General features: G+C 40.9%; 2 protein-coding genes across 3 annotated transcripts; one reads left to right on the top strand and one right to left on the bottom strand.

Moving 5' to 3' along the window:
- Positions 1-1,390: 1,390 nt before the first annotated feature.
- smim12 (small integral membrane protein 12) lies at positions 1,391-3,875 on the top strand. 2 transcript variants are annotated; one of them, XM_072370914.1, is made up of 2 exons: positions 1,391-1,544; positions 2,733-3,875. In XM_072370914.1, the coding sequence occupies exon 2, from the start codon at positions 2,761-2,763 to the stop codon at positions 3,034-3,036; it is 276 nt and encodes a 91-aa protein (XP_072227015.1). In that variant the 5' UTR covers positions 1,391-1,544; positions 2,733-2,760; the 3' UTR covers positions 3,037-3,875. The 2 variants fall into 2 exon arrangements, with proteins under 2 accessions (XP_072227015.1, XP_072227014.1); XM_072370913.1 differs by having other exon boundaries at positions 1,392-1,544; positions 2,740-3,875.
- Positions 3,876-11,765: 7,890 nt separating this feature from the next.
- Positions 11,766-16,854, bottom strand: gja4 (gap junction protein alpha 4). Its single transcript, XM_072370877.1, has 2 exons — positions 16,775-16,854; positions 11,766-14,065 (listed from the first exon to the last, which is right to left on the bottom strand). Exon 2 carries the CDS (start codon positions 14,054-14,056, stop codon positions 12,908-12,910), a length of 1,149 nt encoding a protein of 382 aa, XP_072226978.1. The 5' UTR covers positions 14,057-14,065; positions 16,775-16,854; the 3' UTR covers positions 11,766-12,907.
- Positions 16,855-23,205: the final 6,351 nt, after the last annotated feature.

Below are 23,205 nucleotides of genomic sequence, written 5' to 3' on the forward strand. Positions count from 1 at the left end.
TTTGGTGTAATGAGGAAATTTTCCAACCGCTGACCATGCCTGACATTTGTAAATAGAGCAGGTCCACGGGGCTTGAGGGTTAGGGGGCTGTGACGCGCCACTGTCGGCCTCAGTTTGTGATTTGGATTGATAAGATGGTTGTAGTTTAGTTAAAAACTTTGGCAAGTGTAGCTCCAATTCTCATTCATGAATAAAGAGAAAGTTATTCAATAGTCCCGGCACTGCCAAGTGCCCTGGTAAAGCAGAGCTGGCACGAGCACTGTTGTTAGCCCGCAGGGGATGAGCACATTTCTCTTTATTTCTCAGGACTGATCACATGCCAGTCCTGGCAACTCCGAGATGAACAGCACAGAGGGACGACACGCTTAAAAGAATGATTTTTCAAACATAATCGCCCACACAGAGTGCTGTTAATCACAACAATTTCAGCAACATTGGAGCTAATGATAACAAATTTGGATATTGTTCTTCTTTTTTTTTTTTTTTTCCCCAACTCGGCCTCAGTACTTCAAGGGACCGTTGAGCCTTTGTTGGTCATCACTCCAGGACAGGCTGTACCCCAAACAACTATGGGCCTAGTATTTTGGTAAAACTTCAGCTTGGGGGCTGAATAATAAGTTTCATCAATCATATAGAGCTTTGCCAAGACGACTTACCGATTCACTACCGACAGACTATCACAGCATAGAGAAATACTTTCCCCTCGCAGTCGATTTTGATATATATATATATATATATGTTCTTGCTGAAAGGTATACAGTTTTTCTGCTTCCCTTCAAAGAAGAAAGAAAGCCTCTTGAATTGTGTCTCCATACAGCACTGCAGCAATCTTCTGAAAGGCTTTGTCTTTATACATCATACAGGGCTTTTTAGATGTGAGAAAATAACAAGGTGCTTGAAGGTAGTCATCGAAGGGTAGCTCGTGCTTTATTGGATGGCACGGAACCGTCTGTCAGCTGTTAATGAGTGTTTTCTGACAGTTTGTGGGAAATGCTTCTTCAAAGGAGGAGATGGCATGTTTCGTGGCTTCAGGCCAATTTCTTTGAAGAAACAAACATTTCAGGTATGTTATCTTAAGAACACACGTCCCACAGTACAGTCTCAGGAATGTTTTCCAGTTATTTGTGTAGATGCATTATATGCATTATATGTTTTTAAAAAAATGCAATTTTGTTATATTAAAAACAAAACCTGATTATATGAGCATGGAATAAATCAATGCTTTTGCATGTTGTAGTGAATATGTATATTATATTTCATACAATTTTGCAGTTTATTAGTTGCCACTAACATTACAAGGGAGGTAGCTGAGCTTATCGACACTTATAGTGTTTGTGCATCGTAAAAAGAAACAACAAAAAAAAAATGTAAATGTACGCTTTGCAATTCCTAACCTGGTGTAGTGTACTATCTCTACCAGTAGGCGTCACTAAAGCACAGAGAAAAACCTTCAAGGCTGATGAGCCAGTAACGTTTAACCAGGAAGAAGACAAACCAGCACGCGGAAACTACGTCATTGCAGTGTCAACGTGATAACGGCAAAGGTGAGTGTAGACTTACGAAATTAACTTATGTCACTTTGAAAATATTAGAGGATCTTAGTGTCAGATTGACTGTTTTCTGGCAAACGGAATAGAGCTTTATGTTTAGCTCCTAAGGTTTAGCTCCAAAGCGACACCACCCGCGTTGTAAAGGTTGTGTCAGAGTTAGTTAAAGGTATCCTAGCCACTTAATTATGAACGGCACGCTGCAAGGAGTTTGCAGTAATGGGCACAGAATAAATTATAGCGCGCTGGCTTTTAGGTTCTTAAAATATTTACAATTGTAGTCATGGTGTTCATTTGTTCGCGTCTAGTCCGTCGTAATTCGTTTGGTTTAATGGACTGTAGACCGATGACATGGCGAACTCCATAGCGCAATCTAAAATGTAACTTCGTGCTGATATACAAGGCGAACTCGACGGTGTCGAGTGTTCATAAAGCTAATCTTGTACAATTAGATTTAGCTTTTCAGTTCGGCTAACTTGAATGCCGCAAAAAGCGTAAAACCATTGTATTTTGACCTTGTTTATGGTGAAATGTGCAAAAAGCAGTTGTATGAGAAGAGTTGCCGACGCTAACTTTAAGATGACATGTCAGGGTTGTGTTGATGGTTTCTTACCAAAACACGGTACCCTCTTTTCTTTCCTTTTTTTTTTTAGTTAAGTGCATGTCTCTGAGAGATTTGTGAGTGCCTCCCAGTTTAAACCCAAGCTAATTGTCACTTGTGCATTTATTTTTTCGTCGGTCAATGCGCAGAGGACATAAAAAGGACATGTGAGCCCTCTAATTTCACTGAAGAGGTCTTGATAATACAGTGCGCCTGCAAAATTCCCTCTGCTCGAGCTCAGTCGTTTTGCAAACTTAAGAAATGCACCAGTACACATTTATTACATCGCTTGAGTTCAAATTCAAGAAAAATACTTGACTTCTTTCATTATTATTATTTTAAAACGCAACATTGCAGATCGTTTTGTTTTTAACTTATAGAATTTAATGCTTGTGATGTTCATACTCTGGTATAACCGTCATTTAACCACAAGAGGGGGCCAGTCACCATTAAATACGATTAGCTCTCATTACTTGTAAACTAATACAATATACAAGTAATCAGAGTTGGGGATGTCTTGGAAAAAGTTATTGTTCTTTAATACAAATTCTAATGTATTTCATCTGCTTTCTTCCTCCATGGATCACCCAGGAACCTAAGCGGTGTGCAATCATGTGGCCTGTGGTGTGGTCTGCGATGCGGGCCTATGCGCCTTACATCACCTTCCCTGTAGCTTTTGTGGTCGGAGCTGTGGGCTACCACCTGGAGTGGTTTATCAGAGGTACTCCCAGTGCTCGGGAGGAGGAGAAAAGTATCTTGGAACTGAGGGAGGAAAGAAAGCTGCAGGAACAACTGGGTAAGGACAGCACCCAGGTGCTCAGCCTGAAGGAGAAACTGGAGTTCACACCGAAAGCAGCTCTGAACAGGAACCGACCTGAAAAGAGCTAACTCCTGTTGGTGCAACAGACTTGTGTTTGCAGCTTCCCACCAGGAGGATGGTGCACTGGGAGCAAAGAGGGTGAACTACAGGGCAAAAATCACTCACTCTCACGATTCACCTCAGCTATACTTCTCCCTCATGACCACCTAAAAGCACGAGCCTGCCTGGATGAAGATGAAGGGTGGACACTTTTTAGTAGATAAAAAAAAAAAAAACATATTCTGGCTCTTGTTTTAAATGAGACAAAGCTTCTTTGACGTTTTACACCCTCATTCCTTTGATGGTGCACATACTTGGTCGTGTGCTGATCGGCTGTTTGTTTCAGCCACTGTAACGACAACGACGTATTTATTGAGCCTTTGGGTGTTTAACTCTTGATCTGGTGGCAAGGTTTTATTTAATTTGGTCTTCTGCTCGTGCAAAGAGGAAAAGAATAGCTCCGGGGTTGTGGCAGCATGACGCAGATTTTGGAACTTTGTGTATGTTAAGTCGCTCAAAAGTCATTTGCCATTGAATTTTTTTTTTTTTTAAATTACACACCTGTCACATAGTGTTTGTCATTTAACCGTGTCTGTATGTTAAGAAAGGCTGTCTGATTGTGAACATAAAAGCAAAGAAGAAAGACAGCTCTTTGTTGTTGTTCTTTTTATCTCGTGCAACCTTGGATGGAATGTGACAAAATACGGCAGCGGCGTGGGAGGAGGAGAAGGCTGCCGTGGCACATCGTCTGTAACGTGCTCATAATACTTTCATTTTAGAAAGTCTGTGTGGTTAGCGCCACCAACATCTTGAATTCTGCGTTGTAGAAATATGTGATGAATAAAGGAAAACATATGATTGGCTAAAAGTGTGTTTGACTGTAATTTAAGATGATGTTGCCTGTTTGAAAGGGGACACGGGGGGGGGGGGAAAGGTTTTCCGCTTGGGATCATATATTATTTATATCTTATAAGTCTTTACAAACTCAATAACACCTACCTCTGAAGATGTCAAATGCGTGGAGTCGTTTAGACATGCGACATCTGCGTCTGTGCACAGTAGAATTATCCAGCCTCTTCATCTTTGTTTCCACATAATATCAATCCTTCTGCCTTTGCTGCACCTTGGAGGTGGGAAGGAGGAACTCATTTCTTGCTTCTTGGATTGCTATTAACCACAAATTATCACAGGCAGTTGCACAGTTAACTTTAGAAAGAATCCCGTTTGTTATCCGGTACCTTTGTGTTTCCCAACTGGAAAATTAGAATTTCATTGGCACGTTTTCCATTTTTTCCTATTACAGAAGTCAAATTTAGCATTTGTTAATGAATGCTGCTCTATGACATAAAATAAAATAAACTTGGTGAATGTTGTTAAAACTTTGCCAATATAAGCAACAGCCCTTCACAATAGAAGCTTGAAAGGGATTTTTTACCAGAGTACATTACATAAAATTTTATTAAGATGTCAAAGAATCCATAAAGAAAACATCGACCTGAAATTCACCCCAACGAGATGATAAATCACTTTTTTTTTTTTTGTTTCGCATTCAATCTGATTCTTCCTCCACCCTCTCCTCTGGTACAAAACAATGCTGAGAGAGTGACATCAAAGTCAAAGGAAGGAACTAATGACTCTGCTCTTTCAGTTTCAAGAGGGGCTTCATTTTGGGGGAAATGACAAAGTCGTTGACTTTTGGCCTGTTGGGTCAATTGATCACACAAAGGAACCCAAAGCAAAAGTTAAAAGGGATCATTTTGTGGCTTCAAAAATAAAACATAACAACCTAAATGAGAACTAAATACTCCCAAGATTTCTGAAAAAAAAAAACCTATAAAGTAAATCCAGCTCTCGCAAAGGTTAGTTCTGCAGTTCCTTATTTGATACATTTTTAATGTTCAGATGCCATTAATTTCTCAGGGTCTGGATCCGTTGCTCGCAATATCTCCATTTGTTCGTGTCGTGTACAAAATGATTTAGTTTCATAATCATTCAAAAGTGAAGCTTAGCGCTGAACCAAATAAAATCCCTCACAGTGACCTGCGAACACGAATGAATCCATGAATCTGCTCTCGGGAGGCCGGCCTCGTGTAAATGTGGCGCTCAACGGTCAAACACTGTATGTGTTTATCAGGCTTTCACTCGTTACTCGTGCTGCCTTTTTTAAAAGGAACACAAACAGTTTGATCAAATGATACCTACTTATCAGTCCCATAACTTCTCTCAAAGAGTCTCTGTTGGTGGATGAGAATTAATAGTTTGCTGCGATAAACTGGTCAAACATATCTGAACAGATGGGGTGTGTGCAGCTTTATGACTTTGGATAAAGGGAGTGGTTAACTGGCAGGGCTGTGAACTTTGATGTGCATCTTATATCTACGTTTAGAATGTTATGAGTGAACATTTCTTTCCTATTGTGCATCCGCAGAGCGAAATGGAGCGTTTATGTCCTTGTAAAGGCATTTTGCCGCGGTCCTAATTCCGTCAGTAATGTTGTAGCTTGTCCAGGCAAAAAAAAGAGGAAAAAAATCACCTTAATAAGCTAATTAATTGACAGTTTCAACCCAGAAAAAAATGGGCATCTTCATCATTTTTGTGAGCTGTGATCAGGAAATAAAGACTAATTGCGTTTAATCACGAACCGACTCAGATCAGTTAACAAATGTAGCACAGAACCGATTAGACTAGTATGTATAGTCTAGTTCTGTGGCTTTCCCTTGTAGTAAAAACAGATCTGCAACCTTTCCGTTGTGCCAGGACAGGTTCTGCTACGTTACACTGCCGGCTGGGAAAATGGGAAAGATTGTGACCCGGATTTACATTGGCACCAGTGTGGTAAATACTGTGCTATCTGCAGCCATCTTGAGCCTTTTTCTCCCCTCTTAAGTTTGCTATCAGCGAAATGACCCGTTCCACTCCAGTGGCCTCGGTTGGGCCTTTTAAAAGAAGCAATTACTTCAAGCTGGTGGAAGTTTCCGTTTGAAAATAGTAAAGATGGAGAAGTGGCGGTGAGGCTACAACAAAATTCTGCTAAAAGTTAACGGGAAGCCTGTTGTGCTTAAGTGTGTTAAAAGTGTGTGTGGGTTTGTGTGTGTCTGTATCCTCCAAGGAACAATCAGAGGACAGGTTGGCCATCTAACAATGGCCCAGCGCCTCAAACCTGGACACTACTGTGGGAACTGTGCGCTGAGGCTCCTGGGAATAGAGGGGGATGTTGGGAGGTGCTCCATTGTTTTTGCTGGATGATGGGGATAATGGGTGCGGGTGATGCTGGCTGTTCTTTTTTTTTTTTTCCTTTTTTTTAAGGAGGTCCAATCTTACATCCTGAGTGGAGAGGCAGGAGACAGTGTTCTCTCTGCCGTCTGAACAATAGAGCCGCTTGCCTGCTGGAAGGGCACCACATCCCCTTATTAAACAAGCACACACTCACACACACACACACAGACAGCAGCATTCGTTGACATAATGCATCCCCCTTCCCCTATCCTGTGCCAATCTAAATGTCCTCACCTTCCCAAAGTGTCCTTACTTGAGTGATATAAAAATGAACACAGAAACCAGGGAAAATGCTGAGGATAAACACATAAAAGCTCTAATATTTATATAATCTTTTTATCAATTACTCTTAACACTGCATTATATTTTCAATTCTGGGGCAGCAGAACAAGCTTTTATCAGAACATACTGATATTATCTTGTTTGAAGTTCCTTTAGGAAAGCCAGTAAATGTTGCCATAGCTCTTGGCTAACTTCCAACTTTTATGGTCTGAACACTGCAGCTGCTGCTCCTCATTGTCCACCCTGTAGAATTACTCCTTTACACAGAGGAAATAGTTTAAAAAAGTTATGTGAACTAGTGTCATCCTCGTTTTTTGCGCGGAAGATCAGATTTCAGAAAAGATGATCTGTTGACTATGTGCTTGTGGGGAGGTTTCAAATTCAAGTTAGTCACACAGAAAGATGTGGTTACAAACAGAGCAAACTGAGTCGTCATAAACTCTAAATACAGCGCCAAACAGCTGTGAGCCTTCCCGACAGAGGTTAGTTTGCTGATGTCTTTAAACTAAAAAACAAAGGAGGAAACTACCCCAAAGCTAGAGATGTGAGTAAATCAAACTCTGCAACACTCAAGCTCTCGACAAAGAAGTTCTGATAGTACTGAGCGGCAGGGGGTGAATCTTTCTAAGTTTTGTGTCAGGTTCAACAGTCCCACACTGGTGCACTGAGAGTGGTAAATAAGCATTTTGCATCACCTGGCAAAGATGTCAGAAATGAAGAAAGGAGCAGCCGTTGTCATGGAGACAGAGAACACTGCAGCGGTTTGGAAAGTGATTGACAATGTGGACAAACAGGTTGCCACTGGATTGGCTTTTCTTGGTTAAAGAGCGCTGGAAGTAGAGAAGGAGCTGAGGGCAGGCAGGGTTATGCTCCACTGCTCTTAAACAAGTCGGTATAGTAGTAAAATATTTGGAGTCAGTTGCAGAAATATAAAAAAATTTATACCCAAATAATGGAGAATTGAATGCCTTGTAACCATGGAGATATTTAGCTTTTTTTTAGTTTTTGTGGGCACGTGCTGTGGGCTCTTCAGGGTCAACGTGATATTTTAATAATCTCTTATTACCTAGATAAAAAACAACCAGCTCTGGTTTGTAGCTGAACCACAATAAATCTGACCCTTCTGTCAGTCAGATCACTCAAAACCCTCAACTGCAACCCAGGGGTGTGGGCTGCTGCACAATCAAATCTGGTCACCAACACGTGTCTCTGGGGGGTTTTATTCACCAAAGTGACACGAAGAACCAGTAGCAATAAAAGACACCCTGCTTTTACTCCTCATTTCACCAGCATCTGAGCAAACTAAGAAGCCAATGAACACACCACAAAAACAACATTCAACTGCCAGCCAGGGTGTACAGACTGGTTTAAGACTACCTCATAGAAACACTGTTTTAGCAGAATTAAATCACTATTTGTGGTGGAAAACCATGTACAATTCTGGCACTGGTGAAAATGTGATGGCATCTATGGAATTATCAAAGTTAAGTGCGGTAAAACCAAAGACTCTTGCATTATATAACATGAGCATAAGTGCACAGTCTGCCACTTTTCGAAATACGGAAAAGTGGTTCTCTGCACTACTTTCTCTCCTCTGAAAAGTTAGTAGAAACAGTCAATTGGTATTAGGTGCACATTTTTTCAGTTTATACAAGTACAGCATGAAGAATGGTGTAAGGGCACTTGAATATAAAACATTGATGTGATGTCAGTGTTGGCCAGCAGGAGAATTGGGAGGGGGGAGCAGTTGGATTTTGGCATAATACAGAAAATCATAGCTTAACTAAAGTATTTGGAAGTACCAAAGTACAATATATAGAGAGGAGTTACACTGAACAGGCACCTCTTTAACATCAAGTTAGTCATTTGAAGTGCTGAAATGTCAGTGATTAATGGACCACCGGAGCTTTAAATATTAAAAACCTGGAAGGTTGTAAGTTCCGTTTTATCATAAGGGATGTACAATAGGACGGTACTTATTATTCAGCTATATGACAGAACGATTTTGCAGGACCAGCAAAGGAGCCTAAACCAGCTAACTCAACCCCCTTCCTGTACACGTGGACACATGCCTGTGAGCTATATGTTGTACTGGTCCTCTTAATTGACTCCAGCCACACAGCAGGACTTTTGCCCAATCCCTCCCCATCCTTTTAGAGGCCTTTGATGGTGCAGCTATGGCATTCGGTCAACAAGCATGAGGGAATAAGCACAAAACAATGCAACAATGCGTGCAACAGGGCCATTGTCAGTGTGAACAATCCCCATCAACCAGTCCCTCGGAGGAAACAATACTGGACCAGGAAACAGATACAAACCCACTTCCTAGATTTAAATTTAGGAACGAGCAGTTTTGTGCCGCTGTGAGAGAGGAAAATACCCAAATTAAGAGCATGGTGCACAACTATGACATTGTTATGGATACAGACAAAGTCGTGTGTGGGTACTGTTTGAATTCATGTCAAGAAAAACAAAAGGGGCTGGCACACTTTTGTCTTTTCCTCAAATAAGCTCTCTGTGATATAAACACTAAACCACTGAAAGCGCTCCATGTTATGCACAGTGCACAACCTCTAAAGTCGTCCAAATACAGAGATATTACATAACCTTGGTGACCGTATCCACCCTGTGGCTGCTATTTTAAGACCTGCTGCTCCCTTGTTGATCTTTGTGGATGTGAAAGTCTTGAGTTTTGCGAAGGGAGGTCATGATGACCATTCCTGATTTCTTGAGAGTATGACATTGCATCTAAGTGAGTTGTGTGCTTTTTTAAGGGTTTTTCCTTAAAGATATGCAGGGCTTTCAACATTGCAGCTGGCAAGAAGATTGACAATTTTTGGCCAGGCCTGGCCGGTAGGGCAGGTGAACCTTTAAAAGTCCAGAGTTACGGGCCAGGGTACAGCGGTAAGAATTTCCTGAAAGGAGGGAGCTTGATGACCCTTTAAACTGCTCAACAATGTAAATGCCTGTTTTTATAGTGTGAGTGTGTGTCCCTAGACTTTGTAGCTGTGTGTAAAGTCATTCACCAAACTGCAAGACTGCCTTTCTTTGTGTATGATCAACGGCATGTGGTTCACACAGAGAGGAAATGGATCAGCAGTGACTTCAACAATGTCAGGAAATACAGTCACAGTTGTATCTGATCCCTGTGTAACCACTGAGGATAACTAAATGAATACTCAGAGACAGAGTTCTTCCCAAAAACACCCAATTCACTTTATTTTCACAGCCTTACACAAAGAGCTATCTCCATTGTTTCGTTTTTATTAAGGCATCCCTTGAATAATACTGCATTTCTGACTATAGGAAACAGTATGGACATGACTAATAGGTAATCAAACCAATGAATTGGGAAGCCTTTTATTAATGTCCCATTGTTCTGACAGAGCAACCAAAACATAACTTTTATCTGCACTGTTAGGGGGTTAGAATTTTCACGAACTGTCCTGTGGAGCAGCAAATAACCTGCTCTCACTGATGTTTTCAACCTGCAAGTTTCTATTTTCTCAGAACAGGAGGTGAGAGTTTAGTCTGTGGAAAGAATAGAACAGGGCGTTGAGCTTCTCCGGATGGATCGGCTGCAAGTACTAAAGATGCAAAAGGTAGCTTTGCTGTTTTGTTGCTGGCTTCGGCTGGCGACAGTGGGCCCGTGTGGGTCGCCCTGTCCAATCTGTTTCATGACCCCCTGGCTTTTTGTGAAAACACAGGCATGAGCAGTCACATGGACGCACACACATGCAGTCTGAGATAACAAGGCCCTGAACGAATGCCAGCAAAGTTCTCGTGAGCAGGCATTGATGTGGGCAGCTGTTCTGATTGTTTTCTCAACAGTAACTGCCAATTTATCCCTGACACGGGCCTGCAATAAAAACACATTCCACTCACAGGACTGAGACATTGCCTTCCTAACATTATCAAATTCTGAAACATTTTGGTAAACCACAGGAAAAACAAATCAGAATGCTGGATTTTTTTTTTCCTCATTTGCTTTTCAGCTGCTCGCTACAGTTCGTCTTTTACCTCAAACACAGTTCAAGCTGTTCGTACAAGGAGGAAGCGGTTCACTTGAATTTCCCATAATCCCCCTTCCCTACCATAGATTGCTGCTTATCGTCATGGAGACAGTTCAGTAAATTACACGAGATTAATACTGTATAGCTGAAGGCTGGAGCTACATTTCTGAAAAGACATATGGCTTCATATTCTCAGAGTATGGGCGAGAACCCATGTTGAAGGTGCAGAGTTCTGGATTTTATCAGGTCCTCTAAATGAAGGAAAAAAAAGCTTTAACAACCAGGCCTCTCCAGGGGATATTAAATAGAACATAAAGTACGGCTCCAGCATGTATAAAGTTGTACTGGCTTATGAGTGATGCCCTCCTTCCGTGCATAGCCAGGACCACAGATCTGAAAACAGATATTAAATCAAAGATATTTCCCTTCATTTCTTCCCCCAGGAGGCTATGCTCATGATACCATGTAATGCCTATCCCCACCTTTGTGTAGATCGCTTTCTTCTATTTATTCCATTATCCTGACTGATCCAATTCCTCTTTACAGCCACAATGCCTGGATAGTGGAAAGTGTGTGGTTGGACAAGGAAGAAATATTCTCCTCAGAGATTTCTTTTCCCCCAAACAGATATCATATCGTATTCAGAAAGGAAAAGGGAATCAAACCAGCCTGTACACCATCCTACACCTGAGCGATCCATTTCAGAGGAAAAGAGCTCACAGAATTCTGCAAAAAGTCGTTGTGATCTAAAAACTTCTCTTTTGTTTATATTTCCAAGACAAGGGGGAAGAGGTGCAAGGTTTTATTGAAGCATGTGCAAACATAAGTGGAAATACAGAATATTAGACTAAAACACTTTCCCTTCCTTCATCTACTGTTGATGAATTTTTAAAGCCCGCCACTTCTTCTTTTATCCTCCACATTATCCTCAGTCGTTTAAAGACACCCCGCACACCATGCTGAGATTCGTCAAGTCTTCAGCTGAAGGGCCTTTTCGAATTTCATTGTTGGTGAAAAAAACCAAAACATTTAATGTCTGTCAGTGGGAATAAATGATGTGTCTCTGCAACAGACTGTTAAACAACAAAGTGCCTAAAGACACTGTTGAAGATGCGCTCTTGCTAAGTCACCTGTTATGTGTCGATAGAACACGGATTCATTCAAATCATCCAAAAAAAAAAAAGAAGACAGGACTAAGAATGCGTTCAAAAAGTAACTTTCAGAAAGCCTGGAGAACTGTTGCTCAAAACCACTTTTAATAATGTAAAGATAGTCTGGCAGCGTGGAAAGCAATGTCATACCAGCCTGTATACCAAATGAACAGGAGATTATTAGACTTTTTTGTTATCTGAGGTACGATCATGTGACAGTTCTATCATAAGCTGACTGCATCATCATGAATTAGCAGTAATTAAAACTTTATTTTCATCCAAATAATAAATATCAGCACTTGCAGTCCTTCACAACAACTTAGAAAATTCAGTTAAATACAGTTTTCACATCATCATCCATTTCTTCTCATTGGATTTGTACATTTCTGTACCGCTTTCAGTTCTTCCAATGTGCAAACACTTTGACTTCTTGCTGTCTCTTACTGAATGGTTTCAAACTGGATGTTTGTCTATAAGTCACTGGCCATGACAAGACATGCTCAGCAGCAGAAATCCCAAGCTCCCTTTGCTTTTTCCCAGTCCACATCCCCAACCTGAGTGACCAGAACTCACTGGGTGAAAGGGGAAATGTATATTGTGTGTGTGCATGCATGCATGCCTGCATCCACGCCGCAGCAATTATCCTCCCGGGAGCTGAGCTGGATCCAGAGACCAGAACATTCCATGGTGAGGACACAGAGCAAGGGGCTTTCAAACAGCTCAAGGGGTTACAGTGCAAATCTCAGGGGAATAGGTTTAAATTTGCATTCCCTCCCATAAACTCACACTCAGCTCCTCCGCAGACGACCCCCTCCCCATTAAAGTATTCCTTTTTTCTCTCCAAATCACACCCTGCACTAGAAGCCATTAAATGTGCAGAGGCATCTTATGACTTAAATCCTCTTTTATTGTGCAGTCTCGTTTTTTCTTTGCCTTTAGGGCAGTGTTCTCAGAATGTTTCATTTTGAATAGATTCATTTATCTGGTAAATCTGAACATCTGCCTCTGGGGCACTGAGTTCAAAACAGAGACTGCTCGACAGTTGCCTCCCATTTGAGCTCTGAACGCACTCCTTTTCGTCAAGTGTGATGTGCAGGATAGTATTTATCAAAAAAATAAGAAAACAAGGAGACTCAGGAACCAAACAGAGCCTTCATGTACATCGGTAGCATATTGGATCACACATAATGTTTTAGCTTTGAGTGTCCCTTGTTGGCACCTTTCGGATTTTTCCCAGTGTGGTGTGAGGTTTTCTTATAATGAGCTCTCAGGGAATGTGTTTTCCTCATGGCCCCCATGCAGTTCACATAACTGGGAAGCAAGTCACCTCCACCCTCTGCAGGTTCCCAGCTCACCTCGATCGCTGTATCAGCGTAGCTCTCACAGGGGTTGGTATGTGATTCAGCTTCTCCCTGCATGGGGAGCGTGACGTGGCTCCCCGTGCTGTAAGCATGTGACACCTCTGTGACTCCCAGCTCTGGGGCGTCTTGCCGTGCCAGTACCTGCTCAAACCGAGGACGGTAGTCCTGGGTGCGTGAGCGTTTTTCCAGCTGATGGGATATTGCGAGCATGGCTAGATGAATGAGTTCAATGAAGTTGAGGAGCAGGGAGATGGCAGCAATGGCCTGAGTGTAGATGGTGAAGATGGTCTTCTCCGTGGGCCGGGAGACAAAGCAGTCCACCGTGTGAGGACAAGGCCACGCTGTGCACTCAAACTTTGCAGCAATGAAGAAGCCGTTGTAAAGGAACCAAAGTCCAACAATAAATCCAGCCTCTAGAAGGATTTTTAGCAGAATGCTGAGTGCATATGCAACCAGCAGCCTGCCTTTCAGTTTGGGAGCCTCAACAGGGGCCTTGTTAGTTTTTCTCCCACTCCTCCCACTTTTGTCTTCCTCCTTCACCTCTGCACTGTCTTTCGTCGCATTATCATACCTTTTTATCCCAGTTTCACATTTCTTACTCTCAACACCACCTGCTCCTGCGCGCTTGTCATCCTTCAGCTCAACATTTCTTTTGCCGTTAGTCCTTATAGCCACATATCCAAAGTAGAAGATGGTCGGAGTGGAGACAAAGATGACTTGAAGGACAAAGTAGCGGAAGTGGGAAATGGGGAAGGCTCGGTCGTAGCACACAGCGTTGCAGCCGGGCTGTTTGGTGTTGCAGACGAAGTCGGCCTGCTCGTCATCCCACGCAGATTCAGCAGCAGTTCCCAGCACCAACATGCGAAACAGGAAGAGTACTGTAAGCCAGACACGGCCAATGGCTGTTGAATACTCTTGGCCCTCCTCCAGCAGGTGCTCCAGGAAGGACCAGTCAGCTCTGGACATCCTCTGCTCCTGGGAGGGAAAGTTAATCGATAAAAGATTAAAATATAAGACAGTATTTAGAAAACAAATCAACCAAAGTTAACCTAACAGATACCTATAAGCTATAACTGAACATACTGGAGGAAGATAACTTTTTAAACAGGACAAGCACATTTCTGGACCCAGACTTCCCCCTGAGGAAATGCTTTAGCAACAAATACAGTAGATACAAAGCATATCAAAAACATACCCCTTGCATTCCAGACATTTATTATAGCGATATAATCCACATCCTCTTTTAATTTTTTTATAAATGTTTATTTACAGAAAACATGGTTTTGCAAACAAGGAGTTCTCCAGCTTACCGAATGCAACAGAGACTTTTCACAGTTTTACACACCCTCATCTTAAAATGGAATCAATTCACTTTCTCACGAGCTGACAAACAAGTCCCTGGAATGACTTGTTACTTCAGAAAAGATCAAAGAAAAACCCAGCCAAATGGGTAATCAGGAGCAAATTATCGTGGAGTGACAGGTAAGCAACACGCCTATCATCACTGTGTGAGAGATCCATAGTTCCTTTGTGGAGAAGCACATCATCAATGCAACACTCCACCAATCAAGCCTTTATGGAGGAGCGACTTTATGGAGGATGCCTTTCATCAAAACAAGCATGTGACAGACCTCTGAGTGCTCATCAAAAGGCACCTGAATGACTCCTAGACCACAAGAGGCTAAATACCTTAATCTGATTAAATGGATACTTAACCATTTGACTATAATTCAAGCCGTTTATGTGCAGAGGAAACCAGACACTGAGCAATGCCTCATTAATAACATCACTACAGTCAAACAAGTCATTTTGTTTTTTGTTTTTTTTTCCTGCAGAAGATACTATGAGACTATTAAGCAGGACAGTGGGAAAGATGGAAGATGACAAAGATTTGGAGTCAAGATCTCAGGCTGGGTACAAGTCAACAATGAGAAAGCATACCACTAAGAGGGATTCATGGTGACTCTTTCAAGTTCAGAATTAAAAGCCTCAACTGCAAAGGGGGTCTTATATTTCCATCTTCTGTGGGTGAAAAATAACTTAAACCTCTGGGATTTGTAACTGCGCAGACCCTTCACAGGCACAGCAAAGCAACAAACTTAAGAAAAGGGAGAGAGCCAAAAAGCATAATATGTCCGATAAATATTTCAACAAAACACTCAAACTATTTAGACATATTATGTGTAGCTAAACTGAGGAAAGATTACAAAGCGAATGAATTTTGGAATACGTCGAAACAATTTCAAAATGCAAGAAAACTTGATTTTTTATATGTTCCATTTGCACTAAAGTCTGCACATGGTTCCACAATAGTTTTCATTTATTCCCACACATCTTGAGCTGAGCTACTCTCAGGCTGGTCCAGAAAGCAGAACAGATTGGTTTTAATGCACCACTTCAAACTCAACAGGTAGTTTGTTTTTTTATTTCCATTACTAAAGTCTCCAAAGCTTTCAGAAACATGCAACAAAAGCATGAATGTCTGGGTTTTTTTTTCCAATAAGCAACACATGAGCTAAGACTATCCAACCTTTACTAAATAAAGGTGTCTTTCTTTTTTCCTCTTTTTGCTAAGGAACATGTGCATCTGGCTGCAGTCCTCTATTAGTTCTTCCATGAGCTCACAGTGTTGTTGGGGTGGGCTCTAACTCCTCATCATCAAGCTGTGAGAGGCAAGGCCCCCATACAGTAAAGCAGACTAAAACAAAAACACATGGTGCTAAAGTTAGAATTAATATGAACAGAAATATGGAGCACTTTCCCCGTTCAAGGCAAATCTGGAGTGAATGAGTCCAAGAGAGGCCGCTCTCAAGTTTGCAGAACACGTGCAGATTTGTACATTAACTGATTTATTTCATCCAGGTCCGAATTACATCATCTTATTGATTTAATGAAAGTACTGTTTGGAATTATCGAATGAGGATGTTGGATGCTGCGAAGGAGAAACGACACAGCAGCTTGTTGGGAAGGCCAGGACACGCACGCGCACAAGCATCTAAATAAACATCCTGTGTGGGGGAGTTCAAGCGCTGCTGTGACACTTGTCCATTTGTTTATTCTGTTCATGTTTTTCTGTTATTTCTCCCCTCTGAGAAAAGAACTCCCTCCTCAGTCGTAAATATATATGAAGCGGATGAGAGGGGACAATGGACGGTCAGGGATGCATGGCCCACCGAACGGGCCCAGATATGATAATAATCATAAATCTGGACTGGTACTATTTGGACAGCATTGTTTTTGGGGATTGCTGTCGTTTCTACACAACAATACCACAAAATCTCAACAAATCATCGAAGAAGAAAACGAAAAGAAAAAGAACATGATAAAATAGTGAGCGAATCACACAGAGTCCACTTTTAAAGTCAGTTATTACTCATTTGTGTCACATGTCAATTCTAAGGAATCCGCGTGAATTTAAAGAAAAACACCAACAATGACAGACTGACTGAGTTCAAGAAACTATTTGAGTTAAAGTGACTGAAATGAAAGTAGGTCCAGTCTTAATTACAGTGCAGGTACAAATATCACAGATACACCATCATTACGGAGGAAAATCACAAAAAAAAGAAAAGAAAAGAAAGTAGTACAATGTACTCATTCACAACTACAGAACAGCACCGGGACACATGATTATGTTTTCTCAACCATAATCCCGTTTCTTTCCCCCCAGCAAATCAGTCTTACCTTTCTCTCTCGTGAAGCGGGGTTTTGTCTCCTTTCAGTCTTTGCTGGGCTCCACTTTCAATGTCAGTCCGCTCCGGGTGGTTCGCCTTCTTTAAAAAGATTCGATGTAATCGGAAAAAGTGGGGAGAACTTTCCCATGCCTGCTTCACGGGCCCTCCCCTCAGGAACTTCGTCCAGGAAACGTAATGAGCGGTTCTGGGTAACTGCTCGCGAACGTTCTTTTTTGTTTTTTTGTTTGTTTCTCTCTTAAATTTGTTTAAAAGGCAGGCAATTAGCATTAAGTGCCCGGGAATAACTCTCGCCTTCGGTTATTTAAAGGTTGGAGGTGACTTGGTTTAAAGGCGAGACGCGTGTTGGCTGCTAAAGGCTGGGATGGAGAGAAAGTGGATAAATGTCGTTTTAAAGTGGCAGAAATACTTTTATTAACGTAGGCGAACAAAAACGACCTGTTTTAGCAGCCTCTCAGGAGAATTCGCAACGCTGTGCACTCTTGAAATTTAATAGAAGAACTTAATTACCACGTTTAGCTGCTTCCAACTAGTAAATGTGAAGATTAGCAAGATTCGCATCTCTACTGTTGCTGTCGGACGCCTTGTAGAGAACTTAAACAAGTTATTTCATTGACCACAGCTGTAGGACTATTATCTGACTATCTGATTGACGACCAGACTCGTGTAATTTTCTATTATGCCACATAATGGCGCCAGTCACCTTATTTGCAGAAAGCACATGACTTCAATGAAACTCCTCAGCTGATTTGTTTCATTTAAGATTCTTATCAGAAGCCTAAACGTTGTGGGTTTTTTTTTTAAATAAAAACACTATTATTCTTTTTTTTTTTCTACAGTCAGTCTAACTATCAAGATTCCACTTTAGGTGTACATGTAATAATGGATTTTTCTGGAACTCCATGCTTTGATTCGCTCATGTCTTTACTAGGGAAAATTGTGTCTTTGTTGTTTTGTTTTTTTCTTATCTTCACAGATGTTGTAAAATGCATCTTCCTTTTCAGATTTTACATTGAAAAAAAACCAGATACTTGTAAATAAGGGTATTTATAGACATTTGTGTGGAAAAGGAAAAGCACCTTCTTTCAGCATTTACTTGTCAGGACATAATAAACACAGTCACCTGGTCCTCGGCTCGTCTTAAAATGAGGTCAGTACAACCTGAGATGAACAGCAACGCATGACATTACACTGTGTCATTATTCATTAAACAAAAGCTCAGCCTGTGAGCCAGCTGTGTGAAAAACTAAGTGCACCCCACGATTCAGCGGCTTGTAGAACCACCTTTAGCAGCGATAACTTGAAGAAATCTGTATGACAATTTCAGCATCTCACATCAACGGAGGTCTTCACTCTTCTGTGCAATGTTGCTTCAGTTCATTTAGATTTTCAGCATTTCTTTATGAACCGTTTTCCCAAGGCCCCAACATGGCATTTCAGTCAGTCTGTGATCTGGACTCCTGACGTGACCTTCACAACACCTTAATTCTTTTCTTTCATTGCCCTGTTGCATGACCCAGTTTTTGTCCAAACTCGAGCTATCAGACAGATGCTGTGCATCTGTTCACCTTTCGGTGACAGTAAAGACTAAATGACTGCTGTTTTGAATGTTATGCTGCTTGTAATAATTTTTATCACTGTAGAATAATGGACTTTTGTTTTGGAAACAGCCTCATCTCCCATTCCCAGATTGCTGAGCAACACCAACTGCTTCTCTAAGATCATTGCTTTTCTCCTTGTCATTGTGTTAACACACACCTGAATGCTGATGAGGTGTTCACACTTGCTTATATTCATGTATATTTGATTAACAGAACAAAAATCAATATTGGATGCCTGTAATCTTCAGGTCCTCAGGTGGCTCTGCTTTAAAAACAGCCATGATTCCAAAAGCATGCGTCTGTACGAAATCTGTACATGGGCTCAGGAACACTTTCAGAAAACATTGTCTGTAAGCACATTTCGCCGTGCCATCCACAAATTCTGTTTAAATTTGTTTTCATGGAAAGAAGAAGCCATATGTGAACATGATTCGAAAACAAATACGTATAGGGGTGCATTATTGCCTGTGGAATTGGCAACTTGCACATCTTTGTGCCTTGTATATATAATTAAGAGTATCAGTTATAAGCAGCATACGGCACCTATTTCAACAGCATGGCTTGACTGTAGAAGAGTCCAAGGCTGGACTGACCTGCCTGCAGTTCAGACCTTTCACCAACTGAAAAGATTTGGTGCATCGTGAAGGTCAAAATGCTACAAAGAAGACTCAGGATTGTTAAGCAGCTAGACTCCTATATCAGACCAGAACTGAACAATATTCTTCTCCCAAAGGTCCAGTCACTGGTCTCCTCCGTTCCCAGACATTTACAGACTGTTGTCGAAAGAAGAGGGCACGCTACACAGTGGTAAACATGGACCTGTCCCAATTTTTCTTTTTACATGTATTGCTGCCATCAAATTCAAGATAAAGGTAATATTTTTCATGAAATACTAAAAAGTCACACGTTCGAAATGTTATGTTTTCTATCACTTATTGTGAATAGAATATTGTGAGATTTGCAAATCATTGCAATCTGTTTTTATTTACATTCATATTATATTTGTTTATTTACATACACTCAGAGTCCCAGCCATTTTAGAATAAGGTTTAGATACAAAACCATGTGACAATTAAATGGATAGAAAATTGACTCTTTTTAGAAACAAGCCCCTCTGTGTTTAGATAAAAGGCTGCTGGCATATATCTTAAATCACTTGCAACACAAGCTAGGTTACACACTGTCATGACCATCAAACACAATGGGCCTCTCATGTCGACGAGAAATTCACACAGTGCTTCTCTACTCCATGATAGCACCAATTCAGAAACCGTTTTACTCATCATTTCACTGTACAGCGCCAGATCACGTGTCATAAGATGTCTGCACCTGTCCAGCCACATATGGCCAGCCCACCTTTTAAATACACACTCAGTCAAATACCAGTTTTTGCTGAAGAGTCGTGTTCTCAAAGCTATTCTTAATCATCACTGTGTCATTATTATGTGTCAATATGCAGATGATAAAAAACAAGGCTAGGTCATTGTAACAGGCTGCTGCACAGAGCAGACCTTTATCAAAAGCCTGGTAAATTGACAGTGAATCATTCTGACATATCAGCGTCTTGCTCTTTTCTTTGGTCATTACATCTGTAGATGAATGGCTCAAAGGGAAGTGAGGACAGCTGACAGAAAGTAATAGAACTGGTTCTATTCAGGAGATGTGTTACGCCTTCTTGTGTTCTAGCGGTGAGGAAATGGGGGAGTGCTCGCCTCCCTATCCAAATTGCCAGCTTCAGCTTCAATCAATTCCTCTCTGCTGGACACATTTTATCATTCACTGTTGTATTTCATGACTGAGTTAGTCCTGAGTGTACATCAGTGAAGTCAATGATGCAGATATGAATACTGAATGGCAACACTAATCCAAAAAGGAGTTACGGCATCAACTTGTGAAGTTATAGGTCTAAGATCTGTGGAAATTATTTTTTTTTTTGTCTGTTTTCAACCAGAAAATCACACAAAACAACTGAACAAAAAACTAGAGATAGATGTATCGTCATGGGTTAAAATGTAACAACCAAAGACCAAAGACATCCATTTACTCAACATCTTTGGTTGCCTTGGAAAAAAAGACGGTACTGACAGCCTACAAATCATGCCCATGTTTGTATATTCTCACATGAATAAATAATGGCAGGAGTGTTAAATCACCCTTGCTTTCCTAAATGATTAAGTGCAAGCATTGTCAATAGTAAAGGAGGCTGCAGGCTGCCCCCTCCACAAATTACAATCTGACTAGAGGAGTTGAAACGTAAAATATACATCAACAGATAGCTATACCAACAGTTAGTCAGTCCAGCACATGATTTATACACATTATTTGAAAAAAATTCCAACCATCCACCAAAACATACCAGTATGCCTCCTGCTGGCATATCCCACAATCCAAATTTTCATCAAAAATCTTTTTTTAGATTGTAGGTTGCTGCTTTGTGATTCCTGAAGGCAGATTTTTTTGTTAATTTTCAAATTTTTCTAAAGGTAACATGCAAATCGCAGTTGGGGAGGAAAATGCTATTCGGCTTATGGAGCTAATTGTTAGCTAATAGCCAACCACCAGTGAACATCACGTGAGTTAGAATACTATTTGCTAATATTAGCATGCTAATATGTTACACCAAGATGAAGACGATACAGTCTCACCCTGAAAACCTGTTTGTTCGTCAGCTTGTCCAAAATGTAGTAGTTTCACAATCCACGGTTTTAAATTGTGACAGTAACTTTCCCTTGCTGTGTTTTTTTTTTTTTGGTGTTGTTGTTGTTGTGGTGCAGCCTTCATACAACGGGAAATGAAAGGCACAGATAGAGAAAATATGCAAACTGTAACCAAGTAAATTTTTGGAACTGTCAAGCCAAGCATTTTTGTAATGTGTAGAGCTAACCATATACATTCATTCTAACCCATCCCATATACGCTTAACACCTAACCCTAACCATTGCAAGTGAGAGCCCAATAAAAAAGTAAGGAACTAGTGACATTTAATTCAATTCAAGTCAATTCAATTCAATTTTATTCATATGGCGCCAGATTACAACAATTGTCATCTCAAGGCACTTAAGTAATATAGTCTAATTCAAGCCAATTGGAATTCAATTCATTGTAATCATAATCCAATGAATTCATATAGAGCCAATTCAAAAATTAATATCCTAGCTAAGGAAACCAACAGATTGCACCGAAACTTGTCTTCAGTCCAATCTCCCGCCCTGAGCATGCCTGTGGCGACTGTGTAAAGGAACGACTCCCTTTTAACAGGAAGAAACCTCTGGCAGAACCAGACTCAGGAAGGGTGGCCATCCGCCTCGACCAGCTGGGGTTTGAGAGGACAGAAAAGAGGGAAAAGAGGGGGGAAAAACACCATAACGCAGGGAACAGGGAAACACAAGTTAATAACCACAATAATGTCACATGTACATAAAATCAATTGAGAAATTAAACAGGGGGAAAAGAGAGCTAAGTGAGGAAAGGTGTGACAGATGAGGTCCCCCAGCAGTCTAAGCCTATAGCAGCTTAACTATTTAGAGGTATGGCTGCTAAAAAGACTGCAGGACAAGTCTCAAACAGGCAACCTCTTACACAAATAGTGTCATAAATGTTATTTAAAATGTTATTTATTCAAATGTTGTTCATTATCAAAGTCTGAACCCTGAGGTTCCTTCTGCTCAGCTGGTTTTATCTTTATCTGTTTTTAGGGGTGCTTACAATAAGCCTAACTTAACTACACCACTAATAAACAAACTATCAAAATACTTTTTTTTTCTTTTAAATAAATAAAAACACTGCACATCCGTAAACATCACGGTTTTGCAGTTCTTTCTTATGAAAAAGTCTCAGTGGAACAATCATTGTCCCATGTCATATCAAGCAATATTAATCTGTAGGGAAAATGTCAAATAAAAATATTTCTACTTCTACAGGGCTTGACATCAAATGATATAGTGGAGCCTGTCTGTATTGTGTGAGTGTGTGTTTTTAAGGGACAGCACAACAGTGTCTCTCACTCTATCAGTCTGTCATCTTAACAGTAGATTTCCAGCACGGAAAAACAGTGTTTCTATCAGTGCTGCTTGGTTAGTGAAGACGTCAAAGCTACATGAGCGATGGGCTCTGGGTTCCACAGCTTTGCATGTTGTTTGATTAAATATGCATGACACTGGCTCAGCTATAGATCTTCTGAAGGGACTATGTGTTGAAGCCTGGTTGGCTGATAGAAGACAGGTGATGGGGTGTCACAGAACAAAAAACACAAGTTTTTTAAGTTACAAGTTTTAAGATTACCACTCTGCTGACAAGAACAAGTTTGTTCAAAAGCTGTACCCCGAATCTGGTTCTTCATTTTTCATTTGGTTTGGGTATATATAGATAATACTCAACTCTTCTTTGCAATGCCATGTGTAAACCAAGCAACCGTTGAAATGAATGTGTCCTAGATCCTTATGTGTTCTTCATGCATATCCCAATCTTATTAGGCCCAGGGACCACTCCTTGACAGGCACTATTGATCAGCCAAATCTTGGAGTAATGCCATTGAAGTGCACATTGGCAGCTGATGACAGTTTTATTAGGAAAGAGGGCAAAGCAAATCAGCAAGTTTCTGCACATCATAAAACCCAAAGGAGAGCAACCTCAGATTGAGGTCATGATGTTTGGTTAGGGATCAACTCAGTGGCTGGATTTTAGAAGGTAATCAATGGGTTTTGTCAAATGAGGATAATGAACTCGACCCACAGGTGAGCTATCACAAAGAGAAGACCTTCTGTTGGCTATTAAAATTCATGCAGTTGATATTTAGGGAGCTCTATTGGCAGAAATGCAATAT

This window comes from Leuresthes tenuis, unplaced genomic scaffold (assembly GCF_036924035.1).
Source record: "Leuresthes tenuis unplaced genomic scaffold, fLeuTen1.0.hap1 SCAF_18, whole genome shotgun sequence".
Taxonomy (NCBI): domain Eukaryota; kingdom Metazoa; phylum Chordata; class Actinopteri; order Atheriniformes; family Atherinopsidae; genus Leuresthes; species Leuresthes tenuis.

Coding starts and splice junctions, on each gene's coding strand:
- smim12 (XM_072370914.1), top strand. CDS start 2,761: ATGTGGCCTGTGGTGTGGTCTGCGATGCGGGCCTATGCGCCTTACATC.
- gja4 (XM_072370877.1), bottom strand. CDS start 14,056: ATGTCCAGAGCTGACTGGTCCTTCCTGGAGCACCTGCTGGAGGAGGGC.